The 27510-nt window shown below is 38.4% G+C and overlaps 1 protein-coding gene across 2 annotated transcripts in view; it reads right to left on the bottom strand.

The window, feature by feature from the left end:
- PRKD3 (protein kinase D3) overlaps positions 1-27510 on the bottom strand; it is a 109971-nt gene that overhangs the window by 26769 nt on the left and 55692 nt on the right. For both annotated transcript variants that reach the window (XM_051839691.2, XM_002709918.5), the window contains exons 6-14: positions 24524-24716; positions 21309-21386; positions 19752-19935; positions 18275-18398; positions 14373-14450; positions 13030-13306; positions 9219-9271; positions 6424-6496; positions 3393-3499 (exon numbers count right to left, since the gene is read on the bottom strand). In XM_051839691.2, coding sequence (XP_051695651.2) covers positions 3393-3499; positions 6424-6496; positions 9219-9271; positions 13030-13306; positions 14373-14450; positions 18275-18398; positions 19752-19935; positions 21309-21386; positions 24524-24716 — 1167 coding nt within the window. The remainder of the gene's footprint in view (positions 1-3392; positions 3500-6423; positions 6497-9218; positions 9272-13029; positions 13307-14372; positions 14451-18274; positions 18399-19751; positions 19936-21308; positions 21387-24523; positions 24717-27510) is intronic.

Here is a 27510-nt window from a genome sequence, read left to right as displayed (position 1 = left end):
GAGCATTTCAGGCATGGAAAGCCAAGACACTGTGGCAAAAAATGTCCTACATGAAGGACCTTGGTGGGTGAGACCCCAGTAGAAGGAAGTGGTCATCAAAGAAGGAGGTACTTTTCTCTGAATGGAAAGGCTTATGGCCTTGTCTAAATACTGACAGTTTGTGGATGCAAAAGGCTTCCATAGCCTAAGCAGCTCATGTCAAGAGCTTCAGGTGATCAACGACATCAAACATAAGAGTGTTAATTGTTAAATTGCAACAAGGGTCACTGTGCACTAACTTCCCATGCAGGACCTCTGTCCTCAAAGAGTTGTATTATAATTATGTCTAAGTGCTTGCAAAAGATGTATCATTCTTGGTGCTTCTTTAGAGTTAATTAAGTTTCTAAAAGAAAAAAAAAAGTGAAATTAACTTCAAGATGCAATGACTTTGAACAGGCTGTGTCTTGACTGCTGAGGAACAGTTTTGTTTTGTTTTCCGTGCATATTTGTGAACTCTTTACTTAGAACAGAGCTGGTCTTCTGTGCATAAGATTATTCAAAAATGGATCTTAGGGGAGAGTGGGACTGGGAATGAGAGAGGATGAAGACGGGTTGGCAAAGTACACGGCAGGGCGGGCATGATAGGAAGAATCACTATATTCCTAAAGTTGTATTTATGAAGTGCATGAAGTCTGTATTCCTTAAATAAAAGGTTCCTTTTGGGGGAAAATAATTAAAAAATTAAAGTTTATATATAAAAAATTTAACCAATGATGTGAAAGATCTATACAATGAAAATTACAAAACTTTAAGGAAAGAAATAGAAGACACAAAAATGTAAAGTCTTCCATGTTCATGGATTTGAAGAATTAACATAATCAACATGTCCATATTACTCTTACCAATTTATACAAGCAATGTAGTCCCAATCAAAGTATCAAGGATATTCTTTACAGCACTTAAAAAAAAATCCTAAAATTCATATGAAAACTCAAAAGGCCCTGAAAAACCAAAGCAATCTTCAACAAATAACAAAACAAAACAAAACGAAAACAAATCTAGAGGCATCACAATACCAGATTTCAAGACATATTACAGAGTTCTTATTAAAGCAGTCTGGTACTGGCACAAAAATATAGATACGTAGACTAATGGAACAGAATAAAAACCCTAGAAATTAATACATCTACAACCAACTAATCTCAAATCATTCCCCAGATAAAGGAATGTCTTTTCAACAGATGGTGTTGGGAAAATTGGATTTCTACATGCAGAAGTCTGAAACAAGATGCCTAGTTTATATCCTATATAAAATAACTACAGTGAATCAACAATCTGAACTCATGACCTGAAACCATCAAATTACTACAGAAAAACACAGGGGAAATGCTACAAGACACTGGCCTAGGGAAAGGCTTCTTGGGCAAGACTGCAGAAGCCCAGGCAAAAAGCAAAAAATAGACAAATGGGATTATATTAAGCTAAGATATTTCTCCACAGCAAAGAAAATTAACAAAGTAAAGAAGCAACCGACAGAATAGGAGAAAATAGTTGCAAACTACGCATCCAATAAAAGATCAATAAGAATATATAAAACCTCAAGAAACTTCACAACAAAACAAACCAGTTAAGAAATGGGCCAAAGATATGATCAAGCATTTTTCGAAGGATTAAGTACAAATGTCTAACAAGTGCATGAAAAAATGCTCAGGATCACTGACCATCAGGGAAATGCAAATAAAAATCACAAGTCATTGTGATTTTGCTTTTCACTCCATTTAGAATGACTGTTTTCCAAAAATCAAAATATAACAAATGCTGGTGAGGTTGCGGATAAAAAGGCACACTAATACACTGTTGGTGGGAATACAAATTGGTACAAGCATTATAGAAAATGATATGGAGATTCCTCAGAAAACTAAAAGTACATCTACCACATGAGCCAGCTATTCCACTCCTGGGAATATATCCAAAGGAAATGAAATCAGCATATGAAAGAGATATCTGCACTCTCATGTTTATAGAAGCTTTCACAATGGCAAAGATATGGAAGCAACCTTGAGGGCCACCAACTGATGACTAAAGAAAATGTGGTATATATACACAATGGGTTACTCGGCCCTAAAAAAAAGAAATCCTTGTATTTCTAACAAAATGGATAGAACATTAAGTGAAATACACCAAACCCAGAAAGACAAATAGCACGTTTTTTCTTATCTGTGGAATATGTATACAGTATAAAAACTGTGTGACTATTACTAAGTATTTAATCATAAATCTTGCTTTACTGAATCATACCATGTAAATGACAATATATTCTTTCTCCACATTATAATCACTGTCACGAATCCCTCCCTATGTGACATTAATATCTGTTTTCTGGAAAAAAATAGTATACATATGTATGAAATTATGTCTATATTTGAAGTCAATGTGGCAAAACATTGAAAAAACTAAAAAAAACATACAAAAAACAAATTAAAAAAAAAAAGAGATTCTATTTAAAAGTCGCTTTGTAGGCAGCAATCTTGATAATGATTATAGGTAATTACTGACCATAATCTTTTGATGAACATTCCTCTGAAAAAAATGAGGCAAATGTCATTAGTGACCAATAATGTAATAAATACAAGATTAATCATTTGTCTGTTAGTTTTTTTTGCCTTCTTGAAGGCAGTCTAAGATCAGTTGGCTGTCCTCTTGATTTCATCCCCAAACAAATGGGGTTCTAACAGCATGAGCTATTATATAACTATGATTTTTAAAACGATATGCAAAAGCTACACAGCATATTCTCATTTGCATATTACTTATTCATATGACATACACAAAAGTGATCCAATGTTCCAGCTCAAGTTTCATCTTCCTGATGACCCCACAAAGAGATAAAAATTATTAGATGAAAAGAAAAACACATAGTAATTCATTTTATGGGATTTACATCACTGCCAATGTATCTTTAAAATTTACCTTCACAGACTCAGGCATTACAAAATTAAATACTTAAGAGTTTTGATAGTAACTGCTACAATTATCAAGATATCTACCATGTGAGGATTGGATGGGTGCAATACTGACATTCTAATGAAATGTGGTGGGAGAAGTGTCAAAGTATATTGAGCTCAAATGTTGAATTAAGAATGAAATTTTATTTATGAACATGTCTTCTCAAAAAAACTATTACCATGGAGCAAAATAACATCTGTTAACTCTGTTAGTGTAATCTTAATTTTGCCACCTTAATAAAAAAAGATTTGAAGATGCTAATTCAGTTTTTCACCAGCCTCTTACTTAGACACATTCTGTAAGGTCAAAACAAGATGAAAGACAAATCTTATTCTTACTTGCTTACTAAATAGACTTTGTATCAAAAACTAATAAATCAAAAATTAAAACATATAATTTTTTTTTACCTGTAAAATAGCCACTTCATTCCGCAGTTGACTTTCCTGTTTTGTGGGGAATCTCATCTTATCAATTACTTTAATTGCCACATCTCTTCCAGTCTTTCTATGTTTTCCTATTAAAAAAAAAAAGTAAATGATGGCTCACAATGATATAAAAATTGTCCACAACTGAAATTTGTATGTATTTACTCATATTTTCTTTAGTTCATTTTTACTCTGTATTCCTTTATTTATTTGTTTTTATTTTAAAGATTTCTTTAAAAGTGAGTCAGAGAGAGGAGAGGCAGAGAGAGAGAGAGAGGTCTTCCTCTTTGAAAGTGAGTCACACAGAGAGAGGAGAGGCAGAGAGAGAGGTCTTCCATCTGCTGGTGCACTCCCCAGTTGGCCACAATGGCTGGGGCTGCACCAATCTGAAGCCAGGAGCCAGGAGCTTCCTCTGGGTCTCCCACGTGAGTGCAGGGGCCAGGGGCCCAAGGAGTTGGGCCATCTTCTACTGCTTTCCCAGGCTGTAGCAGAGAGCTGGACTGGAAGTAGAGCAGCCAGCACTTGAACTAGTGCCCACATGGGATGCTGGCACTACAGGCAGCAACCTTACCCACTATACCATAGCGCTGGCACCTCTTTCATTTATTTTTAAGTAATTTTTTTTTCCTCTCTAGTATCTGTCCCTAACAAATGGGGTAGTTTCATTATCTGAAATGAAGGAAAATCTGAACTTTTTTTGCTCAAAAGTAATCTACTTTTTAAGATAAACAATGGTTAACTACCTTGACCTAGTCTTCAGAGACTCTGTCAACATGGAAATATCATAGTAATGGATTAATTTTATTCTAGGTTCACTTAATCAGCAGAGTGCTTTAGCTACATATTATATTCCAAAGACAGAGTCCTTGCATTCAAGAATCTTGCTTGATAAAATTTATCAGGTGGAAATGTACAACCAAAACCATTCCTTCCTTCCTTCATACAAACTAATGAGTTATCTTGCACCTATTATGCACTAGATAATGTTTCAGACACTATGGATTAAGTGGTAAAAATGATAGGTCTATTTTTTGGTGTTTGTTCTTTTAATTGGTTTGTGACTTGCATTCTCTACAGAGCTTTTATTTGAAAATAACCCATAACCTGTCTCATGGGCACAATCCTAAAAGTCTGATTATTTGGTAAATCTTTACATACTTAGGAAGCCAAAAGTATCAGACAGTTTCAGTCCATTCAATGAGAACAGGTTCTCCAAAGAAGTCACTGATCTTAACTGACAAATTTGAAGATGTAAACCATGGATATTGTATATGCATGTTAAATCAAAACAATTTCCTGGGTTATTGTTGTGTAAACACAATGACAGCTGCTAAGAATACAAAGAAAACCCACTATCTCTCATCTTATCCTCAAGGAAAGTTCAACAGTATGATAATATTACAAGCTGAAAATGTTACAAATAGCATGACAGAAGGTTGTACTGTATGTAGCAGGTACACCTAGGAGGAATGGTAACTTTTAAGACTGGAGACAAGAATATTTACATAGAGGCAGTCCTTCAGTTGAGCCCTGTGGTCTGAATAAATGTTCACTGAAGGGACAAACTGATCTGGCATCCCATATGGGTGCAGGTTCTAGTCCTGGCTGTTCCATTTCCAATCCAGCTTCTTGCTAATGTGCGTGGGAGGGCAGTATAAGATGGCCCAAGTGTTTGAGCCCCTTCCACCATGCGGGAGACCCAGAGGTATCTCCTGGCTCCTGGCTTCAGCTTGGCCCAGCCCTCAATGGGTGAAAGCTCTGTATTTCTGCCTTTCAAATAAACAAACAGATCTTAGGGGAAAAAAAGCCCAAACAGGTGGGAAAGGAGCAGATGCAAAGGTTTGAAGGCGTTTAAGTATGAATGGAAGACAAAAGGCAATTAGATAGGAGTACAAAAAGTATAGTTAGCTAAGAAGTGGGAGAAATCTTAGCAGTCTTACATACCTCTGCTAAGAAAATTGGCCATGAATTTACAGACAACAGCGAGCCTCTTAAGGGTTCTATGTGAGGTAATACTAGTATCATATATAAGTTTTCTCAAAGAAAAAGACTGGTGTGCAAAAAGGGCAAGACTGGAAGCATAAAGGCCTACCAGAGAGTATTTTTAATAGTCTTGGCAAGTGATGACAAGAGTTTAACATGACTTGTTTTGTAATTTTGATCCTAGCTTATAAAGTACTTTTATATACATTAGTTTTAATATATATTAACAACTCTGTGAGCTATGTTTAGTTCGACTAAACAGATGAAGACACTAATCCACAGTCTGTGTCATTAAATGATTTTACCAATATCACAGCTGGTTAAAACTTCTGATAAAACATTTATGCCAATAGTAGACAAATAGTACCAATTTATGTTGGAAAACTACTTGGGAACATACTTCAATTAACAAGCCCACATGGTTCAATATAAGCTTTTTTTTTTTTTTAATTTGACAGGCAGAGTTAGACAGTGAGAGAGTAAGAGTGAGAGTGAGAGTGAGATAGAGAGGTCTTCCTTCCGTTGGTTCACCCCCACAGTGGCTGCTACGGCTGGAGCTACGCCTATCCGAAGCCAGGAACCAGCTGCTTCCTCCTGGACTCCCACGCAGGTGCAGGGCCCAAGCACTTGGGCCACAGCAGAGAGCTGGACTGGAAGAGGAGCAACCGGGACTAGAACCTGGTGCCCATATGGGATGCCGGTGCTGCAGGAGGAGGATTAACCAAGTGAGCCATGGCGCCGGCCCCTCAAAATAAACTTAAATCACTGTCTTCTCCCCAAAATCTGTATGTATGAGCCATAAGAAAAGATTTAAAGACTGTTCTGGAACTAATTTTCTGATTCTGTTACTTCTTCACAGTTGAAATGAAGGAATGAGTACTTAGTTACAGTAAAAGGGACTTAGCTTAAAGGATAACGTCACCCTCTCAGAAAAGACCACTCGACAAAACTGTCAAGTAACAAAACAGATGCTTTACAGTTTCACTATTTTTCTACATTATGCACAATATGCAAGACTGTAGTTGCTTACCTCCATAAACAATGCCAAACTGGCCTGAACCAAGCACCTCATCTGCGAAGATCTGGTACACAGTACTGATGTCCTGTTGGGAAATGCAATCAGCATTATTTATCTCTATAAAACAATGTCAGCATTTCTTTTTATTCAAACACTGAAATTTCTGTTCTTATGTTAGAGGCAACTAATTTTCATTGGGTACAAAATATTTTTTGAAACACAGGATATATTCTAAAAAAAGTTAAGCTCAAATTCTATACTATGATTTAATGTGTAAGTATACTGTATTCTGTAGGCAGGCCTTCTGGATAAAATGCATTTAATAAAAAAAAAAAAACTTACATTTACTAAATAGAGGTCTATAAAAATAAACAAACAATTAAGAGTAAAGTTTTACCTATTTTAAGCATTAAAGAGATTTACTCTTTGATTTGAAAGAAAAACTTTAAAGTTTCTATTATTAGGATTAGGTAACTCAAATTCCTCAGTCTGTCTCCCTTGCTATTCTCCCTCATCTCCAAGCCATGGAACAAAGCTAGTGAATGTGTGAAGTCATAATGAAAATTTTAAGTTTTATAATAACCATTTTTATATACTTCCCAACTTTAGTCAACTTTCTGTTTAACCAAATTTTGGTTCTTAGTAGATTAGATAAGGGGGCAGCCAATGTAAAATCAATACAGTACTACTAGATAAGTTTCTTTAACAAAGACCAGTTTTAAAATACTTTTTCCCGTAGCCACAAATGTATATATCCTCAAGTTCCTGTGGGAATCACTCAAAGTTTGTGCTCTCATGTTTCTGGTATCCCCTCTTCTCTCCAGAAGAATATGCTTTGTATTCTAACCTATTGCCAGGACAAGAGACACACAGATTTAATCTTGAAATTCTGTACCTCCTATAACATTGCTAAATGTTCAATCTTGATTGCAATTTTGGAAATTAGAAACAACATCTATATATTAGACAGCTGTAACACCTGGAAGTCAGAGAAATGGAAGAAAGAGATTTTTTTTATTTCAATGAAGTTATATAGAGCAAATGACCAGTTTTCTGACTCTACCTTTTTCTATTCTAATCTAGGGGTTTGCTAATTATGGCTTGTGGGCCAAATCTAGCTTGCTGCCTCTTTTTGTATGGCCCTAATCTAAGAATGGTCTTTAAGTTTTTCTTTCTTTTTCATTTGCTAGAAATCAGAGTGACAAAGTGACAGATTGATTCTCCATCTGCTCATTCACTCCCCAAGTGCCAATAGCCTGTGCCGGGCCAGGTTGAAACCAGGAGTCAGGAATACCACCTGGGTCTCTCATCTTGGTAGCAGGGGCCCAAACACTGCAGCCATCACCCGCTGCCTCCAAAACAGTGTGCATCAGCAGGAAATTGGATCGGAAGCAGAGGTGCCAGGATGGGAACTGTCACTGTGACATGTGACACAGCTGTCCCAAGTGGCAGCTTAACTTGCTCTGACACAAGGCCTAGCCCTAAATTTCTTTAAGTTTTATTTTTTATTTCTCTGAAAGGCAGAGCTATGGGGTTGGGTGGGGGAGAGAAAGAGATCTTCTATCTGCTGGTTCACGCCATAATAGCTGCAATGGCCGGGGCTGGGCCGGGCCAGGCCAAAGCCAGCAACCAGGAGCCAGGAGCTTCTTCCGAATCTCCCATGTGGGTACAAGGGCCCAAGCACTTGGACCATCTTCCACTGCTTTCCTGGGTGCATTAGCAGGAAGCTGAATTGGAAGTGGAGTAGCCAGGTCTCAAACCAGCACCCATATGTGATTCCAGCATTGTAAGCAGAGGCTTAATTTGCTGCACCACAATGCCGGCCTTGGCCCTAAGTTTTTAAATGACTGAATAAGCCAAAATAATTATTTGTGATGAAATATTAATATGAAACTCAAATTCTAGTGTCCACAGTAAACTTTATCTTTTTTTTTTTTTTTTAATTTGACAGGTAGAAATATAGATAGTGAGAGAGAGAGACAGAGAGAAAGGTCTTCCTTCCATTGGTTCAACCCCCAAATGGCTAATACAGCCGGCGCGCTGTGCCGATCCAAAACCAGGAACCAGATGCTTCTTCCTGGTCTCCCATGTGGGTGCAGGGCCCAAGGACTTGGGCCATCCTCCACTGCCCTCTCGGGCCACAGCAGAGAGCTGGACTGGAAGATAGCAACCAGGACTAGAACCTGGCAACCATATGGGATGCTGGCGCCGCAGGCGGAGGATTAACCAAGTGAGCCATGGCACCGGCCCCATCGTAAACTTTTAATGGAACATAGTTATGTCATCAGTTAGAGAGTGAGATCTTTCATCTGTTGGTTCACTTCCCAGCTGGGTCAACAGTTAGTACTGGGTCAGGCTGAAGCCAGGAGCTTCTTTCTTCTGGGTCTCCCATGTGAGTTGCAAGGACCCAAACATTTGGGCGATCATCTGCTATTGTCCCAGGCCATCAGCATGAAGCTAGATTGAAGGTGGAGCACTGGGACATGAACTGGTGCCCAAATGGGATGCCGGTGTCATAAGTGGCAGCTAAACCCACTAAGCACAACACTGAGCTCTTTCTTCCCTTTGAATTAGGGTATCACTTCATGTCCCTTTTCCTAATGCAAAAGTTAAGTTTATTTTCATAATCTTAAAAAACTACCTTACTTTCTTCTCTAAATTAGGAATATTAAAGACCCACCAGGTTTGTCTTTAGGAATAGTACTCAATACTTTGAGCTATGGACCCCTTTTTCTAGTAACATTTTCATTTTCTTTTCCTTATTTTATTCACTGAATTTGCACACGGTAACTGTAATTATTACTTACCACATTCTCCTGGATCTGACAGTTCGATACAGAGATACTGGTAGACAAATCTTCTGTAAAATATAAGAAGGAATATGGCTGAGAAAAGACCAAAAATTTCAGTATACATCTTAACAATACTAATATATAACAATGTAAACATCCATGGCATATCAAAATTATAAACAGGTTAACACAGTTAATATAATTATGTACATTAAAAATCTACATTTACAATATTAACTCATCAATAAAAAAGCTGGTTAAATACAAAGAAATAGTATATAAACATGTATACATGATGTAGCACCATATAGTGATGATATATCATTGAGTTAAAAAGGTAAGTAACAGGGGTGGGCGCTGTAGCTTAATGGGCTAAGCCTCCTCCTGCAGTGCCAGAATTCCATATGGGAGCCAGTTCATATCCCAGCTACTCTTCTTCCAATCTAGCCCTCTGCTGTGGCCTGGGAAGGCAGTGGGAAATGGTCCAAGTGTCTGGGCCCCTGCACCCATGTGAGGGACCTGGAAGAAGCTCCTGGCTCCTGACTTTGGATTGGCATAGCTCTGGCCATTGAGGCCACTGGGGGAGTGAACCAGCGGATGGAAGACATCTCTCTCTCTCTGCCTCTGCCTCTCTCTCTAACTCTACCGCTCAAATAAATAAATAAAATCATTAAAAAAAAGGTAACAGGGTAGCATGTGAATTAAAAATAAAAATATTATTTCTAGAAAGTAGAGGAAATGAGGTTCACATACTTCTGATTTAAGTTTATTGGTTTTTCTTACTTTTTATTTGAGAGTGAGGGAGCAAGTGAGAGAAGAGATCAGAGTGTGCACACTCCCATCTGTTAGTTAAGTTCCCAAATGTCTGTAATGGCTGGGGCTGGGTTGGGCTGAAGCTGAGAGCTGGGAATACAATCCAGGTGTACAACATGGGTAGCAGGAATCTGGAGTCAGGAGGAGATGAAAACTGAACACAGTTACTCCAACGTGGAACATCTTAACCACTAGGCTAATTGCCAGCTCCAGAATATTAGTTTTTTTACTTCTTGACGGCTTATATATTTTTTAAAATAAAAAAGTTAGGTAAACCTCCAAACTAACATTGAAATATATCTGCTATGTATTAAATAGTTTATAAAAGAAAGTTATAAAAAGAACAGAGTATGTTTTTTGTAAAAAAAAAAAAAAAGATAAAACAATATAGCAGATGATAAAAAGGTTCTCCTTTTTTCAAGTCCTTTCCAAATCAAGAAATCCACACCAAAACATTAATAATGGTTTAAGAGAGGGAAGATACAGGATTGGGAGTAGGGACGGGCATTATATGTGTATATAGAGGGCTCTCTCATTTAATATCAGATATTTCTATGAAGTTTAAATGTTTGTATTACTTTGGTAAAGCAAAGAAAGTAACTGTCAGGAAAAGTGAAAAGGGAAACACGGAACTAAACAAGACAATAGGCATCAAACATCTAGAATCATGAAGACAAAGTAGGTTTCTTTTATAATACCAAATATAAAAACATAAAGCTTCATCAATAAGAAAATGTAAGCAAATTATATAAAAATAAATAACATGACTTTTAAAAACTCCATTTAAAAAATATTCAGTTAATTTTTAAATAATTCTAATTTTAAATATTAATGACCAAGAAAAGCCATACCACCAACAAAATATATCTAAAACTCTGCTTTTCAGGAATTCCAGTTTCCTAGTTTAAGTCTAATGTTGTTTTCTTTCTAAGGCCTCCCCCCTATATTGCTTCCAGGTAAGTTGTTGTAAGGACAGCGACAACAGCGACTCAGTACCAGGAGCACTTATGTGTTAGGCATGGCTAATTGCTCATCTGTGGTCATTACTCCTCCCACTTTATATTGGAAATCTGTAGGGTCCAAGAATCATTCTCCAGAATCCTCATTCTTAATTCTTCAGTAATTCTGCCATTAGAGGCTTTTAACCCTAGGGGGAGAGATCCACGATGGGTTTGCGAGGCTCGGAAACCCTTGGAAAGTACACATAAAATGTCAATGTGTCTGCACGGTTTACTGGGGAAAGGGTCCTTGGTTCTCAAGTTTCAGAGTTCTGTCTAGAACTTCATGAAACTAATGAACCACTGTGAAATATCTATCCATCCTCTCCACTCAATGTTAAACACCAAACATGTACATGATTTTGACTCTTGTGCCTCTGATCATACCTGTCTCTCAACCAGAGTGATATTACCCCTCTACTTCTTCCATTTAATGCTGCTTATCCTATTCCTATCTGAAGCACAAGGTCCAAATCATGCTAAGAAGTCTTTGCTTGGGGCTGGTATTGTGGTGTAACAGGTAAAGCCACTGCCTGCAGTGCCGGCATCCCATATGGGTGCTGGTTTGAGTCCAACTGCTCTGCTTCAGGTCCAGATCCCTGCTAATATTCCTGGGAAGGCAGTGGAAGATGGCCCAAGTCCTTGGGTCCCTGCACATGGGAGACCCAGAAGAAGCTCTGGGCTCCTGGCTTTGGATGGGCACAGGTCCAGCTGTTGCATTCATTTGGGAAGTGAACCAGCGGATGGAAGACCTCTCATCTCTCTCTCTCTCTCTCTGCCTTTGTATAACTCTGCCTTTCAAATAAATAAATAAATCTTTAAAAAAAAGTCTTTGCTTACTTTCCTATTCATATCTGAGTTCCTTGAGCTCATTTTTGCTCTTTGATTTATGCTACCACATTACATTCACTTGTGCATGTCATGTCTCCTCATATAGCTTTAATGATCTCTAATATTTCCTTTGTATCCTAGCACAGTGCCTAGCATTATACTAGGAGCTACCGTACAAAATAATACAGCTAAACTGAAATAAACTGTTTTGGAAAGTGGGTGATACTTATTTCAACTTAAATATAGTTGCCTAATGAATGATGTTTGCCCATATAATGTCAATAGGGGAAAAGCATTATGTTACGACTTTTTGATTATTAACTGTTCACTTGAATCTTTATCAAATTTAGGTTTAATTTGATAAATTTTGTTAGTGCAGAATATAGATTTCAACAATTGATCTTTCTGAATGATTTAATTCAGAATTTAAATTCAGCATTTCTGAATTCATGGATTTCATAAGTATGATGTAAACTTCAATATTTTATATATCCCACCATGCAGCAAATACTAATACGGATGCCAATCATAACCATGTTTTGTACCTCATATGTTCTCTTTCACTTGATACTAAAAACTCATTGAGGTATATACTGTTACAGAGAGGAACTTGCTTAATATCACACAGCAGGTTGGTAGAGCCAGGATTTAATGTGGGGAGTACTGACTCTGAAACCTACCTAATTCTTTTTTTTTTTTTTTTTAATTTGACAGAGTTAGAGAGAGAGACAGAGAGAAAGGTCTTCCTTCCGTTGGTTCACCCCCACAATGGCCACTATGGCCAGAACTACGCCGATCTGAAGCTGGGAGCCAGGTCTCCCAAGCGGGTGCAAGGGCCCAAGCACTTGGGCCATCCTGCACTGCCTTCCCAGGCCACAGCAGAGAGCTGGACTGGAAGAGGAGCAACTGGGACTAGAACCCGGCACCCATATGGGATGCTGGCGCCGCAGGCAGAGGGTTAACCAAGTGAGCCATGGCACCAGCCCCAAAACCTACCTAATTCTGGGCATTAGGAGTGTGTATACTATTTCTAACATAATTTTATAAAAGAATTAACTAACAATACTTATTACTAAAGATAAAGCTTTAAATGAGCATTAAAAGTACACCAAGGCACGCAATCACACCACACAACACGTAAGACCCAAAGAAGAGAAAAACTCATCAACAAGCTTATTGCTTACTGTGATCATTCCCTTGCCCTGGAGAAGTGCAAACACTTGCTTGAGGCGTAACAGGCATGAGGGCCTGGCGAATTGCTTTTTCCCAGCTCTGTGCTACATCAAGCCCAACTCCAGTGGCAGCAAGAATGGGATTGTGAGAGCTGTCCCCGTTATTCTCACCAACAAAGTATACCATAGTATCAGTGATGATTTCAAAACAGTGTGGATTGCTGCCTTGTGAAATGTTTGTGAAATCTTGTGGAGAAGATACACGGAGAATTTCTGAAAGTGGAATTTCCTGAAGTAGAAAAATTAAAGCATTGGAAAAAATGAACACATCCTTGCTTTTACTTTTAAATACACACTAGAGAATCAAAAACATGTATTTCTATGAATACCGTCAGACAAACACAAGTCGGTGGCAGATGGAACACAGTCTGCCTGCTCATCAATGTGAGAGGAAAAGCGTGGAGTATGACAGCTAAGGCAGTGATTCAGGTCTGTAGCTGGTCAGTAGGAGGCAAGGCAGGAGGGGATTCAGGAAGGCCATTTGCCACTATATCCAACTCTTGTCACTTTCCATTTGTCATTAAATCAATTCAATAATTTGCTGCGCTAGTGGCTGCTATCTATGATATAGTCCCTGAAGAAATGTCACAGAAATCATGGCAGAATAAACAGAATCCTGCTTCTGTATAAGATGCTTACACACTCCCTCCTGGTTCTGCCTTCTGAGGAAACTGTAACAATCACTTATGTTTGGTCTACCTCCAATGACAATAAACTCAAGACTAAATAAAAACCAACCAGGGGCTGGCATTGTGCTGTAGTGGCTAAAGCCTATGACACCAATGGGTGTTAGTTTGAGTTCCGGCTGCTCCACTTCTGATCCAGCTCCCTGCTAATGGCCTGAGAAAAGCAACAGAAAATGGCCCAAGTGTGTGGGCCCCCACCACCCATGCAGGAGAACCCAATGAAACTCCTGGCTTCATCCCCAGCTCTTGTAGCCATTTGGGGAGTGAACCAGTGGATGGAAGATCCCTCTCACCTTCTTTCTCCATAGCGCTTTCAAATAAATAATCTTAACCCCCCAAAAGAAACCAAAGCCAAATCAGCTCAAAGCCAGTCATTAGTTCCCATTCTCTTTCTTCCTGACCAAACTGCTGTACTTATAATCTTGTCTGCTGTTAATCTGTGACATGGCAAGAAGTGAGGCAAGCCAATCAAGGGTGACTATATAGCAGATATGAAAAAGTGATTTCCATATACTAGCCAAGAGTTGTAAAAGGTATGCTCAAATATAACAATGAATGAGACTATTTGTATATATTTGAACATACAGTATTTTAATGTGAAAATCTTACCTTGTAATACTTTGATCCAGATTCATTCTGAAATAATGTCAGACATTTGCTGTCAAGTCTCCAGTAATGCCTCTTTCTCTATAAAATAAACATAAGAAAGCTTGTGAGGATAAAAAATGATGATTCCTCCAAAGTTCTTGTACTTTCCTTCCATTTGTAAATTTGCATTTTTAATAGTTTTGAAACTTATGATGTTCAAAATAATCAAAATATAAGCATAAAGAGGATGTACAGTGAAAGTATCATTCCCACAATCACTTACTCCATTCCCTATCCTTACTCTGAGCAAGCAATGTTACCTTAGTAGATTTGGGGAATCTTTTCAGATTCCATTAACTTTTTGAAGACTCCTTTATAATGCACAGGCTTCAAATTTTTTTGTACCAAAATAAAGTTTTTGAAAATTCCATTTTCCTAAGAACATTTAAGTGTTCTACATAAATTATACACACATATGCCTATAGACATGTAATTTACCTACAGGATAAATGTCTACAGGTTGATTTGCTGTGTCAGAAGACACATACACATGTAATTTTGCTTGACTGTATTATTCTACACAATATTTGACAGTATAGTCTTATCAGCAACACATGAGAATACCTATGCATTAATCCTTCAATAATGCAGTACATTTTTATTTTTTCTTTAATTCTATTCAAAGGCAGAGTTAGACAAGGGAGGGTGGAGAGAGAGAGGAGAGAGATTTTCCATGGCGGGTTCACTCCCCAAATGGCCACAATGGCCAGGACTGTGCCAGGCTGAAGCCAGGAGCTCCTGAGCCTCTCACATGGTTGCAGAGGCCAAAGCATCTTCCACATCTTCCAGTGCTTTCTTGGGCACATTAGCAAGAAACTGGGTAGGAAGTGGAGCGGCCAGGACTCATACCAGCACCTTTATTGAATGTTGGTGTCACACATGTGGTGGCTTGACTTACTATACCACAACACCAGCCCCTGCAGTATGCTTTTTTTTTTTTTTTGACAGGCAGAGTGGATAGTGAGAGAGAGAGAGAGACAGAGAGAAAGGTCTTCCTTTGCCGTTGGTTCACCCTCCAATGGCTGCCGCGGCCGGCACGCTGCAGCCGGCGCACCGCGCTGATCCGAAGGCAGGAGCCAGGTGCTTCTCCTGGTCTCCCATGGGGTGCAGGGCCCAAGCACTTGGGCCATCCTCCACTGCACTCCCAGGCCACAGCAGAGAGCTGGCCTGGAAGAGGGGCAACCGGGACAGAATCCGGCGCCCCAACCAGGACTAGAACCCGGTGTGCCGGTGCCGCAGGCGGAGGATTAGCCTATTGAGCTGCGGCGCCGGCTGCAGTATGCTTTTAAACCTTTTGATCTTTACTATGCAGAAAATGAAAGCTTAAACTGCTATTTATTATACATGAAATCCAGTTCTTATATGCAAGTTATTTGTATTTCCTTTCATCGTGAACCTTGTTCATATTCTCTACCTATTTCTCTATTGTGTTGTGGTATTTTTCTTAAAAATTTATTGGCATTCCTCACATTTTATGTAATTAACCCTTGTTTAGAATATGACCTAGGGCTGGTACTGTGGTGCAGATGGTAAAGCTGCTGCAAGTGATGCCAATATCCCAAATGGGCACCAGTTTGTATCCTGGCTGCTCTAGCAAGCTCCCTGCCAATGCACCTGGGAAAGCTTAGAAGGTGGCCCAAATGTTTGGGCCCTTGTCACCCACATGGTAGATGGGGATGAAGCTCCTGGCTCGCAGCTATGGCCTGGCCCAGTGCTGGCTGTTGTGGTCATCTGAGGAGTTAACCAGTGGATGTAAGTATCCACATGCTTTCCCTTCCCCCATTCCCGCCTCGCTATAACTCTTCCAAATAAATAAATCTTAAAAAAATAATGAGTTGAAAATCTTTGCTTTGGGTTTTTGTCTCACAAATCTTTCTCTCTCTCTCTTTCTAACAAAATATTGAAATTATCTTTTACTGGTCCTCATTGGAAGTTCATAAAATAATTCTTTCAAGCAGAAGATGGCCCAAGTCTTTGGACCCTGCACCCATGTGGGAAACCTGGGAAGAAGCTCCTGGCTCTTGACTGCAGATCCGTCCAGTTCTGGCTTTTGCAGCCATTTGGAGAGTGAAAGAGCGAATGGAAGCCCCCCCCCCGCCAACCCCGGCTCCGCCTCTGCCTCTCTGTAACTCTGCCTTTCAAAAAGTAAATCTTTAATTCTTTAATTCTTCCAAAGTTCCCTCTACTGGTTTAATTTATTTACTTTTCTGAATAATTTATTATATGTGGGGCCGGCACTGTGGCGCAGTGGGTTAATGCCCTGGCCTGAAGCGCTGGCAACCCATATGGGCCCCAGTTTGAGACCCGGCTGCTCCACTTCCAATCCAGCTCTCCGCAGTAGAGGATGGTCCAAGTCCTTGGGCTCCTGCATGCATGTGGGAGACCAGGAAGAAGCTCCTGGTTCCTGGCTTCAGATCGGTGCAGTTCCAGCCGTTGCAGCCAACTGGGAAATGAACCATTGGATGGAAGAACTCTTTATCTCTTTCTCTACTTCTCCTCTCTCTCTGTGTAACTCTGACTTTCAAATAAAAAAATAAATCTTTAAAAAATTTATTATATGCATATTGCAGGGGATATATGCAACTATTTCCCCCGCCCAAATGTCTATATGGTTGTACCAATATTACTTATTGAACTTCCTCTCTCTCCCTCTGCTCATTTGACATAGCATCTTTGATATACTACCAAATTCTTAACACATGTATACCACTTCAAGTTACATTTCTAAGAATGTAGATTATACATAAAAGAAAAAACACTCAATCTCAGTCTATACTGTTGCCAAAAGTTTACTTGAGCCAACTAAATGTACAAGGTATTTCATTTTATTATTAAAGGCTTTCCCAGAAAATCTTTCAGCAATTCTGTCAGCAAAAAAAGAAAAAAGAAAAAAAATTAAAGAATAAAATAATCATTGTGCTACTAGCATTTACTGAGTGCTTACTGTGCCAAACACTGTTCCAGCTCTTCTTATATATTAATGTTTGAATTTATTAAGTACTCTTATCATGCCAATTTTAGATAAGAAAACTAACACATAAAAATAACTTTTTGAAGTTCACAGTTTTAGCAGGTTATGGAAGCTTAGGCAATCTATTTCTAGAGCCTGTGTTCTCAACGACTACACTATACTGATTCTTCATATCTGTCTTTGCACTACAACTTCACCATTCTTCTTAGTTATATCTAAAAAAAGGTGTATATTTATACTAAGTTAAAGCAACATAAAAACAAATGTTTCCTCTCTTTGTTGATAATTTAAGAACACTCACCATGTAAGTTCTAGTTCCTTCTATCTTATATGTAGCTTATTATATTCTGAGTTATTGCTCTTTACTGTGGCACAATCCCAGGTTTTTGAATCTTGACCACTCTACCAGTTTGTAAAGAAAATACGTTAAATACTCTGCCTTTAAAGAATTCTTCACCAGGGCAGGGCTAGTGGTTAACATGCCCAAGTACCACATGAGAACACCTGGGGTTCAGTTCCCCAGTGCCAGCTCAACTCCAGCTTCCTGTTGATGCCTGCCTTGGAAGGCGGTGGTGATGATTCCAATAGCTGCGTTTCTGCCACCATGTGGGAGATCTGAACTGAGTTTCCACTGTGGGCATCTGGGGAGTAAGTCAGTGGGTGACTCACTCTTTACCTCTACCTTTCAAATAAATAGATGAGTATTTCAAAAATTTAAAAATAATAAAACAAAAATTCTTTACAAATGTTAATTATAATCCCAGTGTAACTTTCACAGTTTTGTAGTACACATAATATCTTTATCTCATCCTCATATTGATTTTTAAAAATGCATAAAATAAAACTCATAACAAAGGTTTATTAGCATATTAAGATGTATGGGATTACTAACCAGGTTATCCTTGCTGGTGTAATGGACCATCCATCCTTCCTTCACCATTGTGCTGCTCTTCCTCTTTGTGTGCTTGATGGACTGTACAACTCTCATTAGAGGAATGTTATTGCTTGTTGATGGACTAAAAAATAGTTAAAATTTATTATAAATATTTGATGTGATTTTTCAAAAGTCATATAAATACTACAGTCTCATCAGCCTTTTTAAAGATAACTGAGCTAAATTTTTCCAAACTATATTAGGAAGACAAACAGTGTCTTAAGAAGAAAATAAATTTATCTTGTTATGATATATAGTTGATTTACCAAAGACTAAGGTAGTATTGTAAATCCTCTTTATTTGTCATGAATGTTTTCTGGAGGATCCCAAAAGAATAAGAAAATGAATCTTCTCCCATTGGAAGACATGGACTCTCAGAGAGGGTCTTATTTGGGTTTGCTATTTAGTTTTCCTATCTGAGGCAGCAAAAATATGCAAATATATAACAAAGCAAAATGAAGTATGAGAGTAATTCAGAAATTTCATAGAAAATGGAATTAAAAAATAACAAGCATTCCCCATAAACTTTCTCAAGACCCACTGTGGTGTGTGTGTGTGTTTCTGTGTATGTGTGTGTGTGTGCGTGTGCGTATATATTTTTTTTTTCAAATTCACAAGGCTTGAATGTTAAATAGTTGGTCATGTTATTAGCAAAAAAGTACTTCTTGTAGAAGATATTTAAAGGAAAATGATTTATAGATATTAATAAAATAAAAAATAATGTAACAAGTGCAATCAGGTAATAGTGAAATACAGATCCTTAACAGTAGCTAGAGAAAAAGCAATTTGGGGTGTGTGTGTGTAAAATACATGGTTTTGCAATTTTACCCCCAAATAGTTTAATACTTTCTCTTAAACTATGAAGTACTATGATTAGGACAAGGTTTAGTAATAACGTCCAAACTGAGTTAAAAAAAGTTTTAATTAAATTAAACTTCCATAAACATAGAAACATTTTATATTTCAATAACATTTTTATGAAGTGATAAGTCACATTGAATATGATGCTATGAAAACTGTCCCCAAATTCCTCACCATCATTTTTGTGCAACATTCTCAGAAGTATATTCTTTACTACTGTTTGTGCCATCAGGTAACCTGCCTGTGTGAAGCCAACTGGTGGATTTAACTGATGGGTCAATACTGGCACCTTGTGGTGGCTGCTCAATAGCTGTGTATTATATCTAGACTAAATCTAAATAAAGGCTTTTTCTTTTTAAGAAGAAAAATCGTACTTTCTCATCATGAGAGGGTGGAAACAGCAATATAATTTATTTTAGAAATACTGCAGTGCATGTAAAAGAATTAGCCACATTTAGTAAGACTTTAGAAAATGTTTAAGGTTCTACTTATAGAGATATAACTTTTTCTTAATCAAGATCCTTGAAATGACCTTGTATTTATAAGTAGCTTGCAACACCTACACATGTGTTACCTGATTGTTTTAACAGCTTCTTCATCTCTTTCCACATCAAGATCAGATGGATCCAGGAAGAACATTTTATCTTCTGGGGGAGATGGTTCTTCTGTGTCATCCAGGCCCCGATTACCATCATTATTCATGTCATTATTGTCAATGTCCATTGGTATATCTGTATCTGTTCCCAAACTAGAAGGTTCTAACAACGTTTTAAATGAATTTCAGAGTTTTACATTAATGGATATCAATACATCTAAACAGTCTACTAGATGTGAAAAGAAGTTTTACAACTTTAAATTGTTAGAGTTGCCACATGACTCAACGTTTTCACTGCTAGCTAACCAAGTGAAAGGAAAACCTATTTCTAATGAGAAAGTATATTCTAGTGTTCACAGTAGCATTATTCACTGACAGACCCATCAAACTGCAGTGACTGGTAAGTGGATCATAAAAAGCAGTATATCCCTGCAAAGGAATATTGCTTGTCCATAAAAAAAGAATGAAGTGTTCAAATGTGCTACAATATGGATGAACTCTGAAAATACTATGCTACATGTAAGAAACCCCAGTCACCCTAGGTGACATCTTGTATAATTCCACTCACAAAATTTCAGAAATAGACAAACACACAGAAATACAAAGGATTAGCAGTTGCCAAAGACTAGTGGGGAGGAAAGAATAGGGAGTCACTACTAATGGGTACTGAATTTCTTTTAGGGTGAGGAAAAAATTCTCACACTAGATTGTAGTAATGGATATATAATTTTGTGATCATTTGAAACAGGTGAATTGTAAGGTATGCAAATTTTATCTCAAGAAAGTTGTTAAAAGTTAGTGCCCTTGAAAGTAGGCCCAATCGGCCGGCGCCACGGCTCACTAGGCTAATCCTCCGCCTTGCTGCGCCGGCACACCAGGTTCTAGTCCCGGTCGGGGCGCCGGATTCTGTCCTGGTTGCCCCTCTTCCAGGCCAGCTCTCTGCTGTGGCCCGGGAGTGCCATGGAGGATGGCCCAAGTACTTGGGCCCTGTACCCCATGGGAGACCAGGAGAAGCACCTGGCTCCTGCCATCAGATCAGCGCGGTGCGCCGGCAGCGGCGGCCATTGGAGTGTGAACCAATGGCAAAGGAAGACCTTTCTCTCTCTCTCTCTCACTGTCCACTCTGCCTGTCAAAAAAAAAAAAAAAAAAAAAAAAAAAAAAAGTAGGCCCAATCAAATTTCTGTGCCCATACCACCACGTGAAAAAGCAACTAGAAGGCACCATCTATGAATTAGGAGACAAACCCTCAACTAGACATAGAATTTGTTGGCTCCTTGGGATGTCTCAGTCTTCAAAACTATGAGAAATAGATTTTTATATGTAAAGGTATAATTAGGCATGTAGCACCACTGATTGTATTAGATTATAAAGTAGGAGGTGGCTAGAGGAAAGATGGGAAGGCATAATTACTGGTAAATGTATACCATCCCTGATCTCTGTATTTTGTTATTAAATTGGAAAAACACAGTAAAAAATGTTAAAATACAAAATATAACTCATGCAAAGATAAGACACAGAAGAATAGTGAATTATACCTCCATTGAAAGTAACTTCTCCAAAGCAGTCTCTTGGTACTTTTGATGCACAGCGTTTATGGCAGTTAAATTTGCAATCTAAAATAAGAATATTTGGCTTATTAATTTATGTTAAAAGTCTGATAATATCAGCTATTTTTAGACTTTCTTTAAATTACTCACAGATGGAATATTAGTAAGTGATGAGACGATAAGATAATAAAGTCTTCCTCTACTAAGAACTCAAATCTTGGACTAAAGGTCTGGCTTCACACTCTGATAGTTCTTCTTAATTTCAATTAATTAATTAATTGAGAGTCAAAGAGAGAGAGAGCTCCCATCTACTGTTTTACTCCCCAAATGCTCAGGCAGCTGGGGCTGACTCCAAGAGACAACTCAATCCAGGTTTTCCAATGGTTGGCCAGAACCCATTTACTTGAGGCATCATCAGTGCTTCCCAGGGTGTACTCTAACAGGAAGTTGGCGTCAAGAAGCAGGACTGGGTTTCAAACTCAGGTAGTTTGATTTGTCTTAACCAGCATCTTAACCATTACTCTAAACCATACAACCCAAGCTGTTCCATCTCAATTAAATTATTTCTTTTCTTCTTTCTTAGTTGGTGAATGAAAATGTGACTATTTTACATTTTAAGTACCTTAATTCATATTATAATAATGTAAGAACCATGGAATTAAAATTATTTTCACTGTAACTGAAACAGTTTAGCTATTCAGAAGTACAACCTGCCACTTTCCAAACTAATATAAGCATAAAACATTCTTCTTCTAGAATCCTAAAAAGTTAAACTAGCAACTCAGTAGCAGTTAACAGACTCTATTAAAATATTCTTCAATATACATATCTATTTTAGTTTTTCTATAAAATATTGTACTTTTCTGCATATGATTTTATGGCTTCTGTTCTTCTTAGTATAGTAACACTATTAACTATCTTTACTAAGATTATCTGTTGGCTAGAATTTTGTATATCTGTTACTAATGTTCTTTCTCAAAACATTTCTCATGCTTATATTCTAAAGTATTAATTTATGTATTAACTCATATTCAAAGCAATCTGTTGAAATAAAATTTCAATCTTTAATTACGACTGCCTGACAACAAATGGGAAACGTGTTTTCTATTTGGTATTCTCATATACTGTCATACATTATCAAGAAAACTTTCCTACATCCAAGTTAAATTTACATATAATTATTCTGTTTTGAAAGTAACGATTTATTGTTGCAAAAACTTTAGTGTTTTATCACTTGAAAATTCAGCTGCACAAGTATTTCTACCATATTAAAAAAAGGATTCCAAAAATTGTTAGATTAATGGGAAAAAGTACCTAAGATTATAGACTACTTCTACCCTGTAATAGCTCAATGACTAAGACATTTAGGTTAAGGAACAATTTTGAGAAGATCCAAGAGAAAAGGATAAAATCATCTTTAGAAAACATGAAAGTATCATGTAACTATAAGAAAAGTATTCTATTATTCTATTAAAAATCTTACTTCTGAGAATATTTTGGGAATAGTGTGCTAGGTTAGTATCCAAATAAGGGTCCTTATTTTAATTTCAATGGTTTTCACTATAGCCTACTTCAGTATGATTGCTCCAAGGATTTATAGTATTTGTACAGTTTCCTAGCTACATGATCAAAAAAACTTACATATTTATGTTTCTGAGTTTGAAAAACACTATTTTTAAAGTATTATTTCTTTGAGTGGTGTCTTGCTCTACAATCAAAAGATATACACTCGGCCGGTACCGCGGCTTACTAGGCTAATCCTCCGCCTACGGCGCCGGCACCCCAGGTTCTAGTGCCGGTTGGGGTGCCGGATTCTGTCCCGGTTGCTCCTCTTCCAGTCCAGCTCTCTGCTGTGGCCCGGGAAGGCAGTGGAGGATGGCCCAAGTGCTTGGGCCCTGCACCTGCATGGGAAGCACCTGGCTCCTGGCTTTGGATCGGTGCAGTGTGCCGGCCGTAGCAGCCATTTGGGTAGTGAACCAACGGAAGGAAGACTTTCTCTCGGTCTCCCTCTCTCACTGTCTAACTCTGCCTGTCAAAAAAAAAAAAAAAAAAAAAATGTACACTCAACTAACACCTTTGCTGCTTACTAATACATAATGACAAGTGTTAAGTTAGGCTTTGCCTCACAGATCCGACTTCTAATTTTTCTGTTTTCTGTTATGTGATCAAAAGCAAGTTATTCAGTCTATGTTTATAAAATGGAAAATTAATTACCATTACTAACAAATGCATATTTCACATATAGGTGCTTTCAAGATTGCATATGGGGGGCCAGTGCGGTGACATAGTGGGTGAAGCCGCCGCCTGCAGTGCCAGCATCCCATATGGGCACCTGTTTGAGATCTGGCTGCTCCATTTCCAATCTAGCTCTCTGCTATGACCTGGGAAAACAGTAGAAGATGGACCAGGTCTCTGGGCCCCTGCACCCACGTGGGAAACCCGGAGGAAGCTCCTGGCTTCTGGCTTTAGACTGGCACATCTATGGCCATTGGGGCCATCTGGGGAGTGAACTAGTGGATGGAAGACCTCTCTCTCTAACCCTGCCTCTCTGTAACTCTGCCTTTCACATAATAAACAAATCCAAAAAAAAAAAAAAAAGGTTGTATATGGAAAAATTCTTTTTTTAACATGTTTGGGACACAGTACACACATTACAGATAGTAGTAGTTGTTAATATACACATACACTTTATTAGGCTTTTCCTTTCTTTTCTAAGTTAACCACAAGAGAGATTTCTCTGGGGCCGGTGCTGTGGTGTACCTGGTTAAGCCCTGGCCTGCAGCACCAGCCTCCCATATGGGCGCCAGTTTGAGACCTGGCTGCTCCACTTCTGATCCAGCTCTCTGCTATGGCCTGGGAAAGCAGTAGAAGATGGCCCAAGTCCCTGGGCCCCTGCACCCGCTGGGAGAGCTGGAGGAGGTTCCTGGCTCCTGGCTTCAGATCGGTACAGTTCCAGCCATTGCAACCAGCTGGGGAGTAAATCAGCAGATGGAAGACTTCTCTCTCTCTCTCTCTCTCTCTCTCTCTCTCTCTCTCTCTCTCTCTCTCTCTCTTCTATGTAACTCTTTCAAATAAATACATAAATCTTTATAAAAAAAAGAAAGATTTCTCTGGCAAATGCTTTTGATGTATAAATATTTTAAACATGTATTTGCTAACAAAAACGGACATGAAATGTACTTAAGGAAAACACCCAATCCTACCTTTACACTGCATTCCTTGGCGAAAGAGGCCTTTGAGTAAGCGCTTGCAGTACTGACATATTGTGGGGCGGCCGTAAGAGTGGACAGCAAATGTGTGTGGCACTTTCACTCTGCACATCACCATCTTCTCCATCCAGATTGGGCGACCACTCCAAGAAGGAATTCTCTTACTTGGTTCTTGGTGAAGATGTGACTAGAACGCAAGTTATTTCCATATGTCAATATTAAACATAAAGTTATAGGGAGCAAAGCTCAACCACAATAGACATTTCTGTGGAACGCTAAGCCCAGAGTCTAAAAATGTAGATCTCAGCAGTTTCCTTTGGAAAGCTTAATTTAACAGTCCTTCAGGGAGAAAAGTAGAGGCTGTTACTACTTATGCTAAGAAAAAAACCACTAAGATATGCTCAATCTCATATATATATATATATATATATATATACATTCACTGATTAACTATTATTTGCCAGGCACATTCTAAAAAACAAAAGCATTAAAATGAATTTGTAACATGTTCAAATCCCTTCAAAATCTGAGGAAATTAATCACAAGAAAAGTAAACAAATTCAGGAAGTATTACTGCTCATGTTGCATTTTTGAACACATCTGAAAATATTTTAAAATAAATCTTAGGTCTTCCAATTTATCTTAACAAATAATAAATATATATGTAAAACTGAACTCTAATTTTGATGATACAAATAAATTACAGATGATAATTTTTATGATATAAATAAATTACAGATACAAAGCTAATTAAAATAACACAAAGGCCTAGTTCCTTGATACTTCTAGTCTCCCCCAACCCTGCCAAAGTGAACAAGAAGCAAAATTAAAGAAAGACAAATTAAAAATTTCCATGTAACCTGGGGGGTAAGTAGCTTTTTATAACTATGGCCCTTTCTATATAAAAGGAATAATCAAACTAAATTATAGGTTAGCTGAAGTAGTTCATTCCATTCCTTCAATAAACATTCAGAGGTTAATACATGCCAATATATTATAAACTGAGGACATAAAAATGAGTAACATCTAAACCATGTCCTCAAGTGCAAAATTCATTACCTAACTACCACCCAGATATTTTAACAGATTTGTTGCATTTACTTGTATCTTCACTGCTAGAATTGAAATCCTTGGATCTTTGTGGGTTTTTTTTGTTTTTTTTTTTTTGACAGGCAGAGTGGACAGCCAGAGAGAGACAGAGAGAAAGGTCTTCCTTTTCCGTTGGTTCACCCCGCAATGGCTGCTCCGGCCAGCGCACTGTGGCCGGTGCACCACGCTGATCCGAAGCCAGGAGCCAGGTGCTTCTCCTGGTCTCCCATGCAGGTGCAGGGCCCAAGAACTTGGGCCATCCTCCACTGCACTCCTGGGCCACAGCAGAGAGCTGGACTGGAAGAGGAGCAACCGGGACTAGAAACCAGTGCGCCGGCACCGCAGGCGGAGGATTAGCCTATTGAGCTGCGGCACCGGCCAAAATCCTTGGATCTTTTAGATGCCTTCTATAACTAGTTATGTTTATAGCTCTGAGAAGTTGAGTCATTCTACACTGATATATTCAATCAATTAAAACAAAGAGGGGTCAGAAGAAACCAAGAGACAGAAATAGAACGTACAGTCAAGAGGAGGAGAACAAGTAGGAGGAGGGCCGGTGCCATGGTATAGCGGGTGAAGCTGTTACCTGCACTGCAGGCATCCCAGGTAGGCACTGGTTTGAGTCCCAGCTGCTCTACCTCTGGTCCAGCTCTCTGCTATAGCCTGGGAAAGCAGTGAAAGATGGATCAAGCCACTGGGTTCCTGTACCTGCATGGGAGACCCAGAAAAGGCTCCCGGCTCCTTGCTTTGGATTAGCACAGCTCCAGCCCTGGCAGTCATTTGGGGAATGAGCCAACGGATAGAAGACCTCTCTCTCTCTTTCTGCCTCTGCCTCTCTGTAACTCTGCCTTTCAAATAAATAAATAAACAAATAAATAAATAAAACAAATCTTCCAAAAAAAATTTAAAAAAATTAAAAAGAAAATGTAGGAGGAAGAAAAAGACATAACAATACAGAATGCTACAAAAACAGCATACATGTAAATTTAAATGAACTCTTTTACTAATGTGTAATCACAAATTTCCTAAATGATTTTGTGATAGTATAATTCAGGAAAAGTACAAAGAGAATATTAAAACCCAAACCACACTTGCATACTTAGGCTGTCCAAGATGAGTCTGTCTCACCCTCTCCATTCTGCATGAGTAGACCACCTTTAGTCAAGGCAACAACACAGTGAGTCTGCGAAGACTAATAAAGAAGCCAGCAAGAACTAGAAACAGATGTTTTAGGCCCTTGTTCACCCTGACTCCCCACTCTAGTAGTGAATCAACAATATGTTTATCTCGCTTCTGCCTCTACTCCTTTTGGATTATCTCAAGTTCAAAACACAGAAGATAGAATAAGACTGATTTAGTCAGTCATATAAAATACACAAGGTAACTGTGTAATAAAGAGATTTCATAACAGATCCCTTCATAGGCCAATGGTCAGTTTGTAACTAACTGCCTTGTCCTCAGGTCCTCAAAAGATTAATATACTAGGGACACAGTGCACAGTATGTGTGCCAGGAAATATTCAAAAGACTGGGACTGTGGCAACCACCTGTTATGTTCTATACAAGCAGTTATTTATGTTATTCACCCTACTTGAAACATGAAAAAAATCAACTCAAAGGGATTAGTACTACCACGGTGTATTAGAATTAACCTGAACTTAAACTTAGGTCTTTCATACCACACAGTCTAATGATTCTTAACATTTTTCCCACCCCCAAATATCTGGGTTTATAATACAGTAAACAGTGGTTGCCACTATACTGGGTGAGGAAGGCAAAAATAGCATGTCAGACTTAATCAGAATCTGGGGAAGAATATGTTGGTAGAAGTACATAGAGAATTTAGTTAAAATGGGAACCCTCTGAGAAATCAGAGAAACTAGAAAAAAGTCA

Source organism: Oryctolagus cuniculus, chromosome 2 (assembly GCF_964237555.1).
Source record: "Oryctolagus cuniculus chromosome 2, mOryCun1.1, whole genome shotgun sequence".
Lineage (NCBI taxonomy): Eukaryota > Metazoa > Chordata > Mammalia > Lagomorpha > Leporidae > Oryctolagus > Oryctolagus cuniculus.
The sequence above is the reverse complement of the archived record's forward strand: the minus strand, read 5'-3'. Positions and strand labels throughout refer to the sequence as shown.